The following is a 16,148-nucleotide window of genomic DNA, read 5'->3' on the forward strand; positions in this document are numbered from 1 at the left end:
AGAACAGGAGCGTAGACTATAAAACATACTTTATGGATTTTATTTCAAATTATTTAATGCGAGGAGCTTTGCTATCTTTAAGCTCTCCGAATGCTCCAGACACTTCTACCTCGGATACTAGGTGACAAACAAAACTGTTAGCAAGGCTATTTTTATTTAAAGTGCTGTAAATCGGAGTTTGTGAACTGACATGATGCTATCGACAAATGCTTTATCGAAGTGGTCAGTCAGCTCCTGGCCAAAGAGCTCACGGTTTTTTAACGTAATCTCATATGGAGCGGAATTTTTGCTTTGACGACTTGGGTACGCTAGCCGCAGCACATACCACGGCAAGCACCGCAGCTTCGCCGACGGTAGTGCAGCGGCCGTTGACGGGATGCCAGCTGAGAAGCAAGCGTTCGGCAAAGAGCACTCTGCGTGTGAGCGCCTTCCGTGGCGGTGTAACTCGTGCAGGAGGGTGCTCAGCTGTGGGCGCAGTAAGTGGGGATATACCAGAATGGCGGGCAGACAGGGAGCAGTGGTACATGAAGTGTTTGAGCGGCTCGAGACCGTGAAACAATCGGAGGTGGCGTCATTAGACAGTTTTAGCTGTGCGTACGCAAGTGCTTGCGTACGCAAAGCGCTACCGCACTGCGTGAGTTACGGTGTCCGCTCCGAAGTATAGTTTTAGCTGGCCGAACCGTAGCGTCCTTCAGGCGCACGTAGCGCCATCTAGTGACAAGACGTCAAAGCGCATCAACGCTCGGTTGAAGAAAATTTCTCCGTGATTCCTTATAACTAGTGTGAGTGCATTGGGAGCCTTTTTTGTTCCAAGAAGAAAAACTATGCAAAGTGAAGAAAATGTAAGAACTGGCTAAAAGCTAGAAAACTGCTTCGCCAGGTGTCGTTGCTACGAGGAAAACACACTGCATTCAGTTAGGCCTAGGAGCTTGAAAATCGTCAAGTTATCTGGAAAACAGAGGTTAGTTATCGCTTATACCGCTACGTGTGGGCAAGAGGGGGCGAAATAAAAGCGAACCGCTACCATTTGAGCGAGCTATTGCGTCGGAGAATCCAGCGGCGACAAGTATTTATTTCGAAGCGGGCGAGCTGGGCGCCCCCATCTTATCAACGTTAGCGTACGCAAGCCACGCAAGAGCTGCAACGCAAAGTCCGCTGGCTAGCGTACGCACGCAAGACGCAGGGCTTGCGCTTGCGTTCTGCGTATGCGCTCTACCATCCCCGCAAACTCGTTGCGTACGCACAGCTAAACTGTCTATTATTTTGAAGGGGTTGTTTAGAATGACCTCGGGGGTCACCGTTTGTGTCGCGACTCCGCTAAGAGGATGTCTCGCTGAGGGGGGGGGGGGGGTCACTTAATTCGGCCCCTGGGGCTGCCACGCGATGTGGTTGAAGACGGCCATGAAGCTGGTGGCTTGCGTTAGATCGGGGGTACTCACTGCCGGTACGGCCGGCAGGTCGACTGGGAGGTACAATTACCATCTCCACGTCAATCTCCGGGAGCGGCTGGCACTCGGCGCTCTAGCGATCAAGTACAAATCCCCGTAGACCGTGGCAAGGACCGCAGACGGTGAGCGGCTCGTCCATAATCTGCTTCAGCTCGGCCGGCAGCGTGTCGAGGAGGATGGCATATGCTTAAAAGGATGGACAGTGATGCCCCATGACTGCCTCGAGGCGAGAAAACCAACCTCCGACGCTGCGTGGATGTAAATGCGGGATGGGTGGGTGAGAGGACGAACGGGAGTCTGGTATCGTGCGGCCGGGCCGAAGGCGCGCTCCTACCGATCACCACGCTACAGGAACCAGGGGTCAGGACGCCAGAGTCGCGTCGTCGTTGGCATAGAACACGTCCGGGTCACCAATCTGTAGAGAGACGGAGACGTTGCCTACAAGCTCTTCGGGGCGCGAAGCGAACTTGGCGAATCAGCCGAGTACCTGGGGCCGGTTACTTCTTTATCCTTCTTGGTGCATGCATGGCTCCCATCTTTTCGCGCCAGCGCGAAGCTAGGCGGCTCACCGCCTATAATGGTGGTGGCGGCGTTACAACACCTTAGTAATCTGCGATTCACTGATGACACCGCCTTGCTAAGTCACTCGGGCGATGAACTGCAGAGCATAAGCAATGACTTAGAGAGGCTAAGCCGAACGGTGGTTCTAAAAATTATTATGGAGAAAACTAAACTAATGTTCAGCAGTGTAGCAAGGGAACAGCAGTTCACGATTGGTAACCAGTTGCTACGTGTACCTATAGGAAAGGTAGTGACAGCAGATCCCGACCACGAGCGTGAAATAACTAGGAGAAAAAGAATTGGGTGGAGCGCATTTGGCAGGTACTCTCCGATCATGAATGGCAGTTTATGAATACCTCTAAAGAGAAAAGTATGTAACAGCTGTATCTTACCGGCAGCCACGTAGGCGGCGGAAAAATGGAGGATAACTATCTACAAGGGTTAAACTTAAGTTGAGGACAATGCAGTGACCTATGGAAAGAAAAATGATAGGCATAATTTTAATACACAAGATAAGAGCAGTGTGGCTGTGTGAACAAATGCGGGTCAATGACATCCTTGTCGAAATCAAGAAGAAGAAATGGGCTCGGGCAGGGCATGTTAGGCGAAGGGAAGATAACCAATGATTATTAAGGGTAACGGACTGGATTCCAAGAGGAGGCAAACGTAGCAAGGGGTAGCAGAAAGTATGCGGAGAAGATGTGGTCGCAGCTGGCACAGGACCGAGTTTACAGGAGAGGATGCCTTTGTCCCGCGGTGTTGGGCCGAACATCATCTGCTACAAAATGAGCCTACAACCGCACAGACGAGCACTCGCCGATGCTCAACCGCCATTATTGAGTGTCGGCAGCCGAACGTCAGATCATCGATGAACAAGCGAACAACATGCATCAGCGTGGCGTCATACAACCACCGCGCAGTCCTTTAGCCTCCCCTGTTGAACTTTTAACCAAAAGTCGCCGCAGTGGCACGTTATGGTTCTCGGTGGCAGACCCAAAAGCCGCGGGTTGATTCTGGTTTCAGGGGTAGCATTCAGATCAAGACGAAATGCTAGAGGCCCGTGTACTGTGCGATCTTAGGGCACGCTGAAGAACCCCAGGTGCGCTAAGTTAATCCGGAGCCCTCCAGTGCGGCGTATCTCATAGCCTGAGTCGCTTTGCGAAGTTTAACACGATAAACCATGAAAACCACCCATTTCACCAGAAAAGATGCCTCTATCCTCTATTGCGTTGACTACCGGCGTCTGAACAAAATCACCTGCAAAGACGTATGATGTTTACATTATGAGCTTTAATTCCGGAAAAAAGGAGAAATCATTTCTTCAAATAGCTATCAAAGAGTGGAATAAGTTATCCGAAGAAACTATGTTATATATTTGGAATGTTCTACTTGCCTCAGCCCTATAATGTAATTGTTTCCTGTGGGTCGTCCCTGGTTGATAGTAACTGCTGTAGGTTTTGCTGTAAACGTTTTTGTTGTTGTATCTGAAAAACGTTCCATTTATAAGACGCCGTCCTATCTTGGCTTTTGTGTAATGACATTGCACTTACTATAGCCCGGTTGGTATCGAGATAAAAAGAAAGAACTGGCAGCTTCAGCAAATTTTTCTAATAATCTAGATCTAAAACTACGTATCCACCTGCGGACAAAGAATCAGGTTCACGCGCTGGGCGCTCGGCCTCCGCGGTACACACAGATTTTGGAACACGAGTGCTTTAAATCATGCTGCGCTAACTTGGAAAAAAGATGAAAGGAAACAAGGCGGGTTATCACCGACCCCTTCTTTTTTTTAATATTTGACCTGTCTTCTATGTAATGATAAATGAAGATACCCCAAGGCAACACGGTGAATGCGCGCAGGCCAACAATTCCCCAATTACGCGGGGCTGCCGGGTGAGTCAGTGCTGCATTCGACCTATCTTGGTTCGACTGAAGCCGTAGCCTTCAAGGCGTGGTCGGCTTCATCCTCAATAAAGCAAAAAAAAGAACCCGAAGCGATGGGGCTTCTGCTTCCGACGAAGAAGGTGGGCTGGAGAAAAAACTCGTACTCAGTGTTCGTGTTGCGAAGGGAAGAGAAAACGAAAAGAAACGATGGAAGGAGAGACAGGAAAAAAAGGAGAGGAGAAAATAAAATCAAAAAGAAAGAAGCAATGAAACAAGGAAAGCAAGAAAGCAGGAAAGCAGGAAAAATAAATTTGGCAGTTTATTTGCTACCCGCCTCAGTGGCTCAGTGGTTAGGGCGCTCGACTACTGATCCCGAGTTCCCGGGTTCGAACCCGACCGCGGCGGCTGCGCTTTTATGGAGGAAAAACGCTAAGGCGCCCGTGTGTCAGTGCACGTTAAAGATCCCCAGGTGGTCGAAATTTTACAGGAGACCTCCATTACGGCACCTCTTCTTCCTTTATTCTTTCACTCCCTCCTTTATCCCTTCCCTTACGGTGCGGTTCCGTGTCCAACGATACACGACACAGATACTGCGCCATTTCCTTTCCCCAAAGTACCAATTATATATTATAATTTATTTGCCCAGCTAATCCAGGATATGCAAAGCGAAACCTATCGGCGTTCAACACTCTAGACTCTGATGATTTTGAGGAAAGGAAGGGCGCTTAACTGGCTCACTGGGTCAGTGGACGCCTCAGGCGCGCATTGAGGTACATGGCGGTGGTGAGAGAGAGCTGTGGGCTGCATGCGTTAGCGCTGACAACGTTCTGGCAGACACGCGGCACTGCAGCAATAGGCCGCAGTGTTCATTGGGTGACCAATATCTCGCGATCAACCATCAACTGCCACCTGCCAGGGTGGCAGGGTGGGCGCGCTGCCTATCCAGTGTGCGGAATGCACGCAACGTTACAGACGCCAAGCCGCATCTACTTGCCCGATACACCACAGCCTTCGCTCTCTAACCGGGTTCAGCAGAAGTTAAACCGCAGCAATTTTTTTTATCCACCTGAGGCTCTGCTAGGTCACGTGGTCAGACAGCAGCCGCTCCGTGGCTGTGGAGCCCCTGCGCAGCGACGGCGCGGCGAAGTCACGTGATGCGTTGATATGGCAGTGGCTCCATGTCACGTGACAGCACATATTTGTGACGTCACGTCTCTTAGAGCCGAGTTTGCTGGCTTCTGCTAGTCCAGTAAAGCTTTCGCTTTAAAAATTGCGGGGGCAATTAATATCCGCCTTAAGGATAGGACGCGATAGCGTTAATGAGTTATTGCCCACATATGCGGAATTGACCATTATCAAATTTACATACATATGTCCCTAGGAGTGCACGCACAACTCCTTGAGCTATGGTGAAGCGGTTAAGGGGTGCGCCACTTCCTTGCGATGGCAAGTTATTCCACCGGCGGGTCTTGTGCGCCCAAGTTCCTCTTCGCCAGCAACCTCTTACAATCAATCATCAACTTAACTGACACCTGCCAGGGCGGCTAGCTTGCTCACAATCCGGTGGGCACGTTGCGATTACGCCACGCGGTCACGTGACATAGGTAGTCCGCTGGGTTGCTTCTCCGGGGTGGTCGCCTGGGCCACCATCTGCCACTAAATTTATCGCTCACGACGCCGACGACACTGAATGTTCTGCACAACGGGGGCCTCAACGCTATCGCGTTGAAAAGAGCGAAAGATGCGAAGACAGAATTAAAGAAAGAAAAGAGGAAGCAGCAAAAAAAAGGGGGGGGGGGCAAAGCCAGAAATAAAGATAAGGGTCGACTTGGATAACCGGCGAAGTAGAGTGGAGAGCTGGGCGAGTCGGTACATGATTGAAGAAGGAAACCAGCGCAAAAGACGAAGACACAGGAACAAGGAACACAGGACGACGCCAGTGTTCCTTGTTCCTTGTTCCTGTGTCTTCGTCTTTTGCGCTGGCGTCGTCCTGTGTTCCTTGTTCCTGTGTCTTCGTCTTTTGCGCTGGTTTCCTTCTTCAACCGGCGAAGAGCTGACCTTTCTGCAAGGGGGTGTGGGAAAAACGTATACCAGTCATGTACAGTAATTTTCAAAAATACACGGCCCGTGGCTTCAGTCGGTGGAGCGGCTCCGGGGCCGCACCGTGGCGCTGCTATCTTCTTCGGGCTAAAGCCCCTCAATGTCAAGGGGATTTAAGGAGGGCGCTTGCTGCGAGTGTGTGCCGTGTGACGACAGCCTTCACCCTCACTCTCGTGCGGCATTAATCTGTTTCGCCACTGGGGCTCACTGTGAAAGAGGGCGCCTGCATGTTCGCGGGTCTCTGCGCGCGCCCTGTGCGCCGCTCGCCGTGCACACATGGAGACGCGAAAAACGAGTTCCATAAAAAGATGTTTCCGCTTTGCCGTGCTGTCTTGCCGCGCCGTTACAGGAAGATTAGCGTCGCGGAGCGTTGCGATGCAACGCTTTGCAGTGACGAGGTCTTGTTTCTCTGTTCATACTTGTTTCTCTGTTCAGTGAGCAATGGGACATCCCGCCAGTAACGAAAGAGGAAGTAAAGAAAGCATTAAGAGCAATGCAAAAGGGAAAAGCTGCTGGTGAGGACCAGGTAATACTAGATGTGTTGAAGGATGGAGGGGATATTGTGCTAGAAACACTAGCTGCCCTGTATTTGCAATGCCTTATGACCTCGAGCATACCAGAAGGTTGGAAGAACGCTTTCATTATCTTAATTCATAAGAAAAGAGACGCCAAGGACTTGGAAAATTACATAAGTCAGATTATTGTTAGTTGCCTGCATGTTATTTACAAAGCTAATCGCTAATAGAAACAGGACGACCTTAGACTGCAATCAACGAAATGATCAGGCGGGGTTTCGTAAAGGATGCTCGATAATAGACCATATTCACACTATTAATGAGGTGATAGAAAAATGCGCAGAACATAACCAGCCCTTACAAAGAGTTTTCATTGATTACGAGAAAGCATTTTAGTCGGTGGAATCCTCAACAGTCATGCTGGCATTGCGGAATCAGGGTGTAGAATAGCCTTATGTGAAAATACTGGAAGACATAGATAACGGCTGCACAGTTACCATAGTCCTCCATAAAGTCCGCAATAAAATTCCAATAAGGAAGAGTCTCAGGCAGGGAGCCGCGATTTTGCCAGTGCTATTCACCTCCTGTTTACAGGAGGTGTTCCGAGGCCTGTATTGGGAACAGTTGGGGCAGAGAGTTAATAGAGAATGCCTTTGTAATCTGCCATTCCCTGATGACAGTGCCTTGCTAAGACACACAGCAGGTGAACTGCAAAACGTGATCAATGAGTTAGACAGGCAGAGCAGAGTGCTCGGTCTAAAAGTTGACATGCAGAAAACCAAAGTAATGTTCAACAGTCTTGTAAGGGAACAGCAGTTCACAATTGGTAGTGAGGTGCTGGAAGTGGTAAGGGAATACGTCTATTTAGGGCTGGTGGTTACCGCTGATCTGTATCATGAGAGGGAAATAACTTGAAGAATAAGAATGGGGTTGAGCGCATATGGCAGATTCTCTGAGATCATGAATAAGAGTTTACGAATATCCCTCTCGAAAAAAATTATTCAAGAGCTGTATCTTACCGTTACTCACCTACGGTGCAGAAAGGTGGAGGCTAACGAAAAAAATTTAAGTTGAGGATAACGCAGCGAGCTATCAAAAAATATCTTTAAGAGGCCGGAAGCGGGCAGAGTGGGTGACGAAACAAACGCGGGTTAATGACATCCTAGTCAAAATCAAGAGGAAGAAATGGGCTTGGGCAGGGCATGTAATGCGAAGGCTAGATAACCGCTGGTCCTTAAGGGTAACGGAGTGGATTGCAAGAGAATTGGCAAGCGTAGCAGGGGGCGACAGAAGGTTAGGTGGCCGGATGAAATTAAGAAGTTTGCAGGCATAGGGTGGGCGCAGCTGGAAAATGACAGGGCTAATTGGAGAGACATGGAAGAAGCCTTTGCCCTGCAGTAGGCGCAGTCCGGCTGATTATGATGATAATTGGCTCCCTGGATCAGTGGATACCTCAATCCGGAGCCCTCAACTACGGCACCTATTTCTTCCTTTCTTCTTTCACTCCCTGCTTTATCCCTTTCCTTGCGGCGCGGTTCAGGTGTTCAACGATATATGAGACAGATACTGTGCCATTTCCTTTCCCCCAAAACAAATTATTATTATTATTATTAGGTACGTGGCGGTGCTGTCCGCCCACAAAAAAACTGTGGTTTCGCACAATATTTCGTGTGTAGCAATGCTAAACCGGCAGTGTTTTTTTTTTTTTAATAACTGGCAGAAAACCTGTCTTCCTATTTTCCATTTTGATTCCAACTTTTTTCTGCGTTCAACTTGTTGCACCCCGGTTCCTAAAACGTACCGTGGATATCCGCGCTAAGCATGGTTTTTCGCAGCCAACACTCGCTGTGTAAGGCACCGCTTGTGGAGACCTATCTTCCAAGCAGGCTACACCGCTCCACGCCGCGCGCTACACCGGAGAAGCCGACAAGTAGAGGCTAAGGTTTGGCACACTTGCTGACCTGACAACAATAGCTTTCAAGCGGCGCTTCGAAAACTGTGGCTGCCGCAGCTATTTACAAACGTGAGTGGCGCGTTGAACGCACTGCAGCCAGCCGTTTCTCCATGAACCCTTCTCTCTGTGGCGCTCGTCGCATATCGCAAGTACGGAATCGCAGCATGTGGCGACTATTCGAGGCGACATGCTCTGTGATTGCTTCCCGCGATAAGATGAAGCTGGTTTCCGAGTAGCTGCCGACACTTGCTTCATCTACGTTCACGGATCTCAACAGTTAAGTGAAAGCCTGCTAGCGGTTGTGGAACAAAAAAGGGTTTTGTATAGGTCATCCCTTCACTGTGCTTGATGCTGTCCAAAGCTTTAAAAACGAGCTGCTAGCGCATGTCTGCTGTCTCATTACGCGAGGTGACTGAACACTGAAGCGGTCGCAATTACGCCGTAAAAACACGCCGCTTTGCCGCCAAATCTCATCGCTTCTTGCGGATATATAGCGGCAGCGTAGCGAAGAACATCCCCGACACAGCGCGTCGATCGAGACAAGCGGGTGGCCCACCTGCCGCCTAGGTCACGTGACCTTGGGGTGTAACACTACCTGCCCACCGCATTGTAAGGAAACTGCCTACCATGGCAGTGGTAATTAATGAATGGTCGCGAGAGGTTCCTGGAGAAGAGCAATCTGGGTCCCACACGCACCACCTGTGGCTGCATTTAAAAAGCCAACTGCTGGCGCAGTGGCCCAACGGTTGACTGCTGCACCACTGCGCCAGTAGTGGTATAAGGGCTCCCCGCGATCAATGTATGTAAAGTAGAGAGCGGCCAATTCCGCCTATGGGGCGTTCGGGTTAGTCAAGCTGCCCACAAGACAGCTTTTTTCTCACTCGCTCATGTCCTTCAGTGCGTGGAATAAAATGAAGTTAAATAAATAAAATGAAATATACGCGCTTGTAGGCGGACACTAGAAGACAGAGAAAGAGCGCTTGAGTGGGAGGAATCTCTAATGGTATCTCATTGAACTCTTAAGTGCAGGTTAGGTGTCATGTGAAGGTGAACGAAAGAAGAGTGTGTCTGTCTGCAAAGTGGTACGCAAAGAGGACACCAGGCCGCTGAAGGGACCCATTAGCGCTACCCTTACGGCAGAGCTTAGGTGTGCTCTCAAGTTTTTTGGCGATAAAATCCGCGACCTGATTGATAGTCGCCACGGTAAGAGCAAAGAAGGTGCGGGATCCCTCACTCAAAGTGAATAGCTTAGCATCAGGGACCTGCCTATTTTGACGTCACAGCAGTTTGCTTGCGTAACCGGCAGGTGGTGGGAACATCTATATATAACTTTCGAGTTTGTCAAGCTTAAAAAGCCTCTTTTTTTTCTGCGTAAGTAGCATTTTTGTCGCTACAGAAATGGCGCTCTATCGGTAGATGCCAACTTATATTTTCCTTAAAGGTTGGCTCTGCGAAGTTAAGGAAGCTGTGCAGCTTCAGAATTCCAGTGCACGAAATTCTGCTGACAGAAGCCTCGGATGACTGCGTAAAATGCGCTTAGCGACTCGGAAGCGGCACGTTAATGCTTCAAAAATTGTTAGCTGAACTGGAAGCTGCACTCTGCTGACATTCGTTCGGTTGAGACACATATAAAATGATAGAACGGAGTTTCGACTAGGGTATTTGTCAGAGTTCAATTGCCTGAAAAGTTTCTTTAAATGACGTTTGTTAAAGTGGTAGTTTACTGCTGTTTGACTGTTAACAGTATTTCACTATGCTGAAGTAATGCACACAATCGAGCTGGTTAGTTGGTACTGCATCCTAGAACAAAACAGCGCCAAGATACGAAGAAGGTGCCTGCTCTTTCGTCTCGTTGCGCTCTTTTTTCCCAAAAGAAAGAAAAAGAAAGTCGACGATGCTTTCAGAAAACGTCGGTGACGCTAAGCGCGATGTGCGCATTTTGTAAGTGAAACGCTTGGCCCTTCCTCGGCGTGCTTACAGCTTCTTAAAGCAAGAGGCACGACGTGCGGTTCACCCTGGAGGGCTACGCAACAGCCTTTCGAACACGATATCTTGCAGCCTGAAAAAAGAAGAAAACTGAGGCGTAGGGAAAATGTCGACCCGAGCGCCAGGAGAAAGTGCTCGGCCGATTGGTTCAGTGAGGCGTACCGCCGGCACTTTCAACAGAGGCGCACTTCGTCGCTAAGGTGCATGCGAGGAACCCTCGAGGATGCGTGCGCTGCGAATAGTGAAAGTTTGGGACGTGCCATTGGCAAACGACGCTCATCTTGGCATGCTGGCGGCATAGTGCAAGGTGATGCAGAACCAACCACGCTTCAGACGGGATGCTTCACTGCTAGCCTCGTAACAAATAAAGTGCCGCCTGCACTGCTTTAACGCGATAGCGTTGACACTAGCATCTGTCCTGTGTGTTTCTGCTCTCTGTCCTTTGTGTGTATTTTAACGCTACTGTCCTATGTCGCAGTCTGTGGATCAAAAGCACCAACCAGCCCAACTTAATTCTTTAATCCGTTCGATGCGAAACCGACTGTCTGTGGGACGATAATTCCGCATTGTCCGAAAGGGAACGTGACGTCACATCGCAGTGAATCAAGTTTGGTGTTGACATCTCAGGTCACATGTTGGTTTGCGGGGTCCGACGTGACACCAAAATTTCAAAGGGACATATAAGAAATTATATTCAAATAATTATGCTCTAAAATATATTTTTTAAAAGAGCGCAATGGGGATCGAAGTTTGGTCTCCTGTGACGCGAAACAAGGCCGCTTCCTCTGCTTCACAGAGGATTTTTTTTTAATTGCCCGTGTTATGTCGGAAATCAAAAGCACACGAACCAAATTAAGCAGCATAGAAAATACTGCACACATTTTAAAGGAGCTGAAAAAAAGGAAAAAAGGGACACAGCCGGAGTTGAAGTGGCGAACAGAAGCTCAAGATCCCTTAAAAGCATGAGTGATGCAATGTGGCCCCTTTGGTAGGGGCTTAATTCAAGCTCCTTGGTTTATCAACGAACCGGGCCAGCCGGGCATCCGTGTCTAAGCGACAGAGAGCCATGCGCCAGATGGTGTGCAGGCATTATCACATCAAAGGGTTTTCAACCCGTCGAAACCTGCTGCCCTAATCCTGCGGTAAGTCCGTTTTTAACATCCTTTGGAGGATATCCCAGAGGAACGCCTTCCCAGAAAGTCGTGTTCTGCCGTTTATGTCTTCCTTCCAATGAAAAAGTGCAGTACCCAGGGAACGAATAGTCCTGCTCCCCGTGTTTTAACCTTGAGATTCCCTTTATGAAGCGTAAAAAGAAAAAAAAAATTGCTCCTGCAGCCACAGCCACGTGTAAACTTCTTTACGCGTTTTAACTCCGCCATTTCTTTGTTTGGTCTGTGCAAACGCGGGACCAGGGAACGGGAAAACAGTGTCCAATATCTCCTTATATAGCTTCTTTCTGTTACTCGCGGTTAAATGCTGCTTAGAAAAACTAGGACGTAAGAAAGCAGGGCCAAGAACGACAACCCTTGAATAACCATACACCACCTCAGAATAACGGCCTGAGGGGCGAGTTGGTGCATGATGAAATGAACGGCTGCGCAAACAAGGGCACTAAGAAGAAAGAAAGAGACACCACATGCGCACACTACCAACTGTTTATTGCGCGGAAAGGTGGGATATTTACACATTCAGCTCAAGCATGTGACATCGCATTATCGCTCCGAACCCAGCACGTGGAAAAAAGCAGCAACATCAGGAAAACGAACAAGAAAATTTAACCCCTGCATAAAAAGTAACAGATTCTGATAAAAGGAATAAAAAAACTAAAAGGAGGGGGCCATTTCTTAGCGAAAGCAGTGCCACACAATCGTAGCAATAGCAGAGTCATACATGAGAAGCAAAAGCAGGTAGACAGTAAAAAAACCAATAACAAATAACAATCGTAGCAAAAGCAGGGTCGAACAAATGAAGCAAAAGCAGTCAGAAACCAAAAAAAAAAATAACACTAAACAGATAAAACCAATACCAAAAATTCTCCTAAAAAGAAACACAACAGACGGCCGCTAGAAAAGGAGGGCTGAAAAGTCGCACTGAACATGATGTCACATTCCGTATCCCTCCGTAGAAATGAAGTTTCATTTCTTGATAGTTTTTTGTGACATCATGTTCAGTGCGACTTTTCAGTCCTCCTTTTCTAGCGGCCGTCTGTTGTGTTTTTTTAGAACTTTTGGTATTGGTTTTATCATTTTAGTGTTTGTTGTTTTTCGGTTTCTGACTGCTTTTGCTTCATTTGTTTGAATCTGATTTTGCTACGATTGTTATTTGTTATTGGTTTTTTACTGTCCGACTGCTTTGGCTTCTCATGTATGACTCTGCTATTGCTACGATTGTGTGGCACTGCTTTTGCTAAGAGATTGCCCCTCCTGTTAGTTTTTTAATTCCTTTTATGAGAATCTGTTACTTTTTTCTGCAGGGGTTAAATTTTTTTGCCCGTTTTCCTGATGTTGCTGCTTTTTTCCACCTGTTGGGTTCGAGCGATAATGCGATGTCACATGCTTGAGCAGAATTCTTAAATATGCCACCTTTCCGCGCAATAAACAGTTGGTAGTGTGCGCATGTGGTGTTTCTTTCTTCTTAGTGCCCTTGTTTGCGCAGCCGTCCATTTCACGATACACCGCCCCGCCATGCGGTCGGAAGCTACAACCAAGTCCGACACAGGTACTTACATTCATTCAGCAGCGATAAAGGGAGACAGTGTAGAGCACCGCCTGTCTGACGATGCGATGGGTGTGGATAGGTTTGCTTGTGTCACGCCAGAAAGCGACATCTCTTCCCGCGATAGCCTGCGGGGATTCCTCTGCGCGAAACCCTTAGCGACCGTTTGTGGTCTGACTTGTAGCGTGCAACAAATAATAAGGACAAAAGTCGGACAACCAACAATTGCTGCGGGTATTACCCAAGGCGTTTCACGCAGGGCGACCCCAGATGTCTATCGCTTGCACATCTCATGCGTTGTAGACTTTGTGAGCGCCCAACCCACCCCAGTAGTGTGCAACGATGTCTAAGGTAGTAGTGTACTTTCGCGATCAAAATATTACGGATGCGCGTTCACAGACAAAAGTTCATTGCACCTAGTGACCCAGCCGCGTGGCATTGTTGCTGAGCATGCGCGTCCCCCATGCCTTGGCGCATTTCAGGCGACTCGATTAGGCCACCGCATTGAAAAAAAATCTTTTTTCTTTTTGCGCGTATTCTCGTCCCGTAAACTTCTGATCGCGATAGTGCACGTAACTGCCAGAATCGGACTGGCATGAGACTGCACGTCCACGTCGCCCATTACACTGCTATCCTCGGCTAGTGGGACGGCAAGCCATACTGGCAGGCGTGAGAGGAGTCTGATCGTCGGCAGCGCATCGCCTGCTTTGCGTCACCACAGCATGTGTGGCAGCCATATGTCGATGTTTCCTCCGTAATCGACCATCGGCGCTATTGATATGCACCAACATTCTACCCCTCTTCGCCGGTTTATCTTTAAAACATCGACATTTTATTTTGCAGAGTCATCGTCTACTCATGCTGAGCATTATTTCTTCTTATATGTTTACAGCCATCAATGCCACACATCGCGTAATAGCTTGCTACTGCTCAAGGTGAAAAGTAACTACGGCTGAGAATGCCTCACCTACTTTGTATGTGATCCTAATTGCCAGATTTATTATGTTCTAACTTGCCATATCATTCTACACTGTTATAATGCACACGTTAATTTAGCAAAATTGACTTCTGCATTTCTCGGATTTCTGCATGAATACTGCCTGCGGCGTTCCACTGTTCACATGTGTCATTTTTGTTATGTATTATTTTAGTTTCGTTTTGTAATCCATTTTTAGTACGTCTTAGTGGTATTGTTACATTGCTTGCTTCTATTCCCTGAATTACGTCATCTGATTAGTCGCCTATCGGCTTTTACCGATGCTAGCATGAGAGGTCGCGCCATCGGTTCGTTGCCATGGGACCTCTCGTTGTATATTGCTGTTTTTCTGTCACAAAAACTGTCAGTTTGCTTTGAAACATTTAGGAGAGAAAATTTTTATTGAATACAGAAGGTGTATATGCAGGCTAGAAACACAAATGCAGAGCAATATAGAGTACCGCTCCACAGAAAATAAGAAACAGACCCGTGAAAAAATTAACCCAGCCAGTGCACACTAAATCATTAAGAAACCGGTACTCCACTCGCAGAAGTCCGTAGTCACTCACCGTCTTGCTGATATGCCATAGCCTTATAACAATATCTCAGGATGTTACAGTTTCGATTCGTTCGTTTAAGCTATAAATGCAAACAAAATCTAGATCGCTCCAGATTTCCCAGCAATAATATATGTCATCACCTCAGTGACGAAGGATCCTGACAGGCAGAGCTTATTTGTTTAGTGTGCACAAAGTATCGAATATTGATCTTTTCTGACCAATACGTGGATGGTAGATTAGTTCTTTGTGCAAACGCGGATGGAGCAGTATTTCTTGAAAAGACAAAGGCGTATGATTTTACGGCGAGAAGCTGGCGACGACAGACTAAAGGCCAACCAAACAGATATTAGAATTTGACGAGTCTAAAGAGGTCGAATGTGTGAAACGTGCATGCAGGCAAGACACCCGGCATCTTTTTGTGGTAGCATTTAGAATGGTGCCGTAATCACTGAAATAAGCTGCGTCGAAGTTTAGGCTTCTCAGCAGAGCTCACCGCCGGGTTTGTGTCGCATGATGGCATCGTCTGCGGCAGCGGTAACGCACAAACGATTCCTTGCAGGACGAAAACGAGCGACAAGGAAAGAAAAGCTCGCGGAGCATGGCTTCGTGACCGACACACGGGTGGAGGGGGACGGACGCAGCGAGAGCTTAATTTCTCAGCGTCTGCGACGTCACCAGCGAGTTTCTCCGTACTTCTCCGACGCTTTGAGAACAACCCTGAACATTGCTGCGGCTTTAATCGGCGATTGCATCAGCATAAAAGTCACCATATACACAATGAAGTTATTGCATCACTTGCTCATAAAAACTTCGCCATGCTTTTTATCTACAAGCTTCATGCATTCAAATTCTCGAAAAACGGTTCTGTTTCCCAATAAAATAGACTCGGTTATGGATGTATTGCCCGCTCTGTTATAGCGAGACGGTATGAGTTGAACTGGATTATTTTTTGCCATTTGTAACGAGTGAATGAGACAGTTTTGATTGGGGCTCAAATATATCGGCGAATTTTATTTTGGGACAAGATCACCTTTTCTATACTAGTAATATGAGTGATGAAAGCAGTGTAGCAAAGTTACCCTCAATGTATATGACATTCAATTAGCTTTTACATTTATGAAATTAATATCAGCGTGCGGGCTGAGGTTATCGGTAATAAACACAGCCAAGTTTTTTTTTATGAAATACAGCTGTCACCAAAACCAAGGGAAGCATAGGGGGTTTCTTTTTTTTTAATTTGGCGTGTTGGCCGAACCGAAATTAGTCATGTAATAGTTTTACTTGCAAGGTAATTGATTAGAAAGTAGAAAAATTTATAGAATGGTTACCGTTGTGTAACTCGAGATTTAGCCACAGCTGTTAAAGTACTATTATATTCGAAGAAACGTTGCGGTAGAGAACATCAGAGCGGCTTCATGTCTGTTTCGGTTTAGAGCGCTCTTTCAGTTT

At 47.6% G+C, this 16,148-nt stretch overlaps 1 protein-coding gene across 1 annotated transcript in view; it reads right to left on the reverse strand.

The window, feature by feature from the left end:
* Window positions 1-1,809: 1,809 nt before the first annotated feature.
* Window positions 1,810-16,148, reverse strand: part of LOC144124102 (uncharacterized) — a gene marked incomplete at its 5' end in the record, with an annotated part of 86,441 nt that continues 72,102 nt past the window's right edge. The window contains one exon of the mRNA XM_077656768.1: window positions 1,810-1,863. Coding sequence (XP_077512894.1) covers window positions 1,810-1,863 — 54 coding nt within the window. The remainder of the gene's footprint in view (window positions 1,864-16,148) is intronic.

The sequence above is a fragment of the Amblyomma americanum genome, chromosome 1 (assembly GCF_052857255.1).
Source record: "Amblyomma americanum isolate KBUSLIRL-KWMA chromosome 1, ASM5285725v1, whole genome shotgun sequence".
In the NCBI taxonomy this organism is placed as follows: domain Eukaryota; kingdom Metazoa; phylum Arthropoda; class Arachnida; order Ixodida; family Ixodidae; genus Amblyomma; species Amblyomma americanum.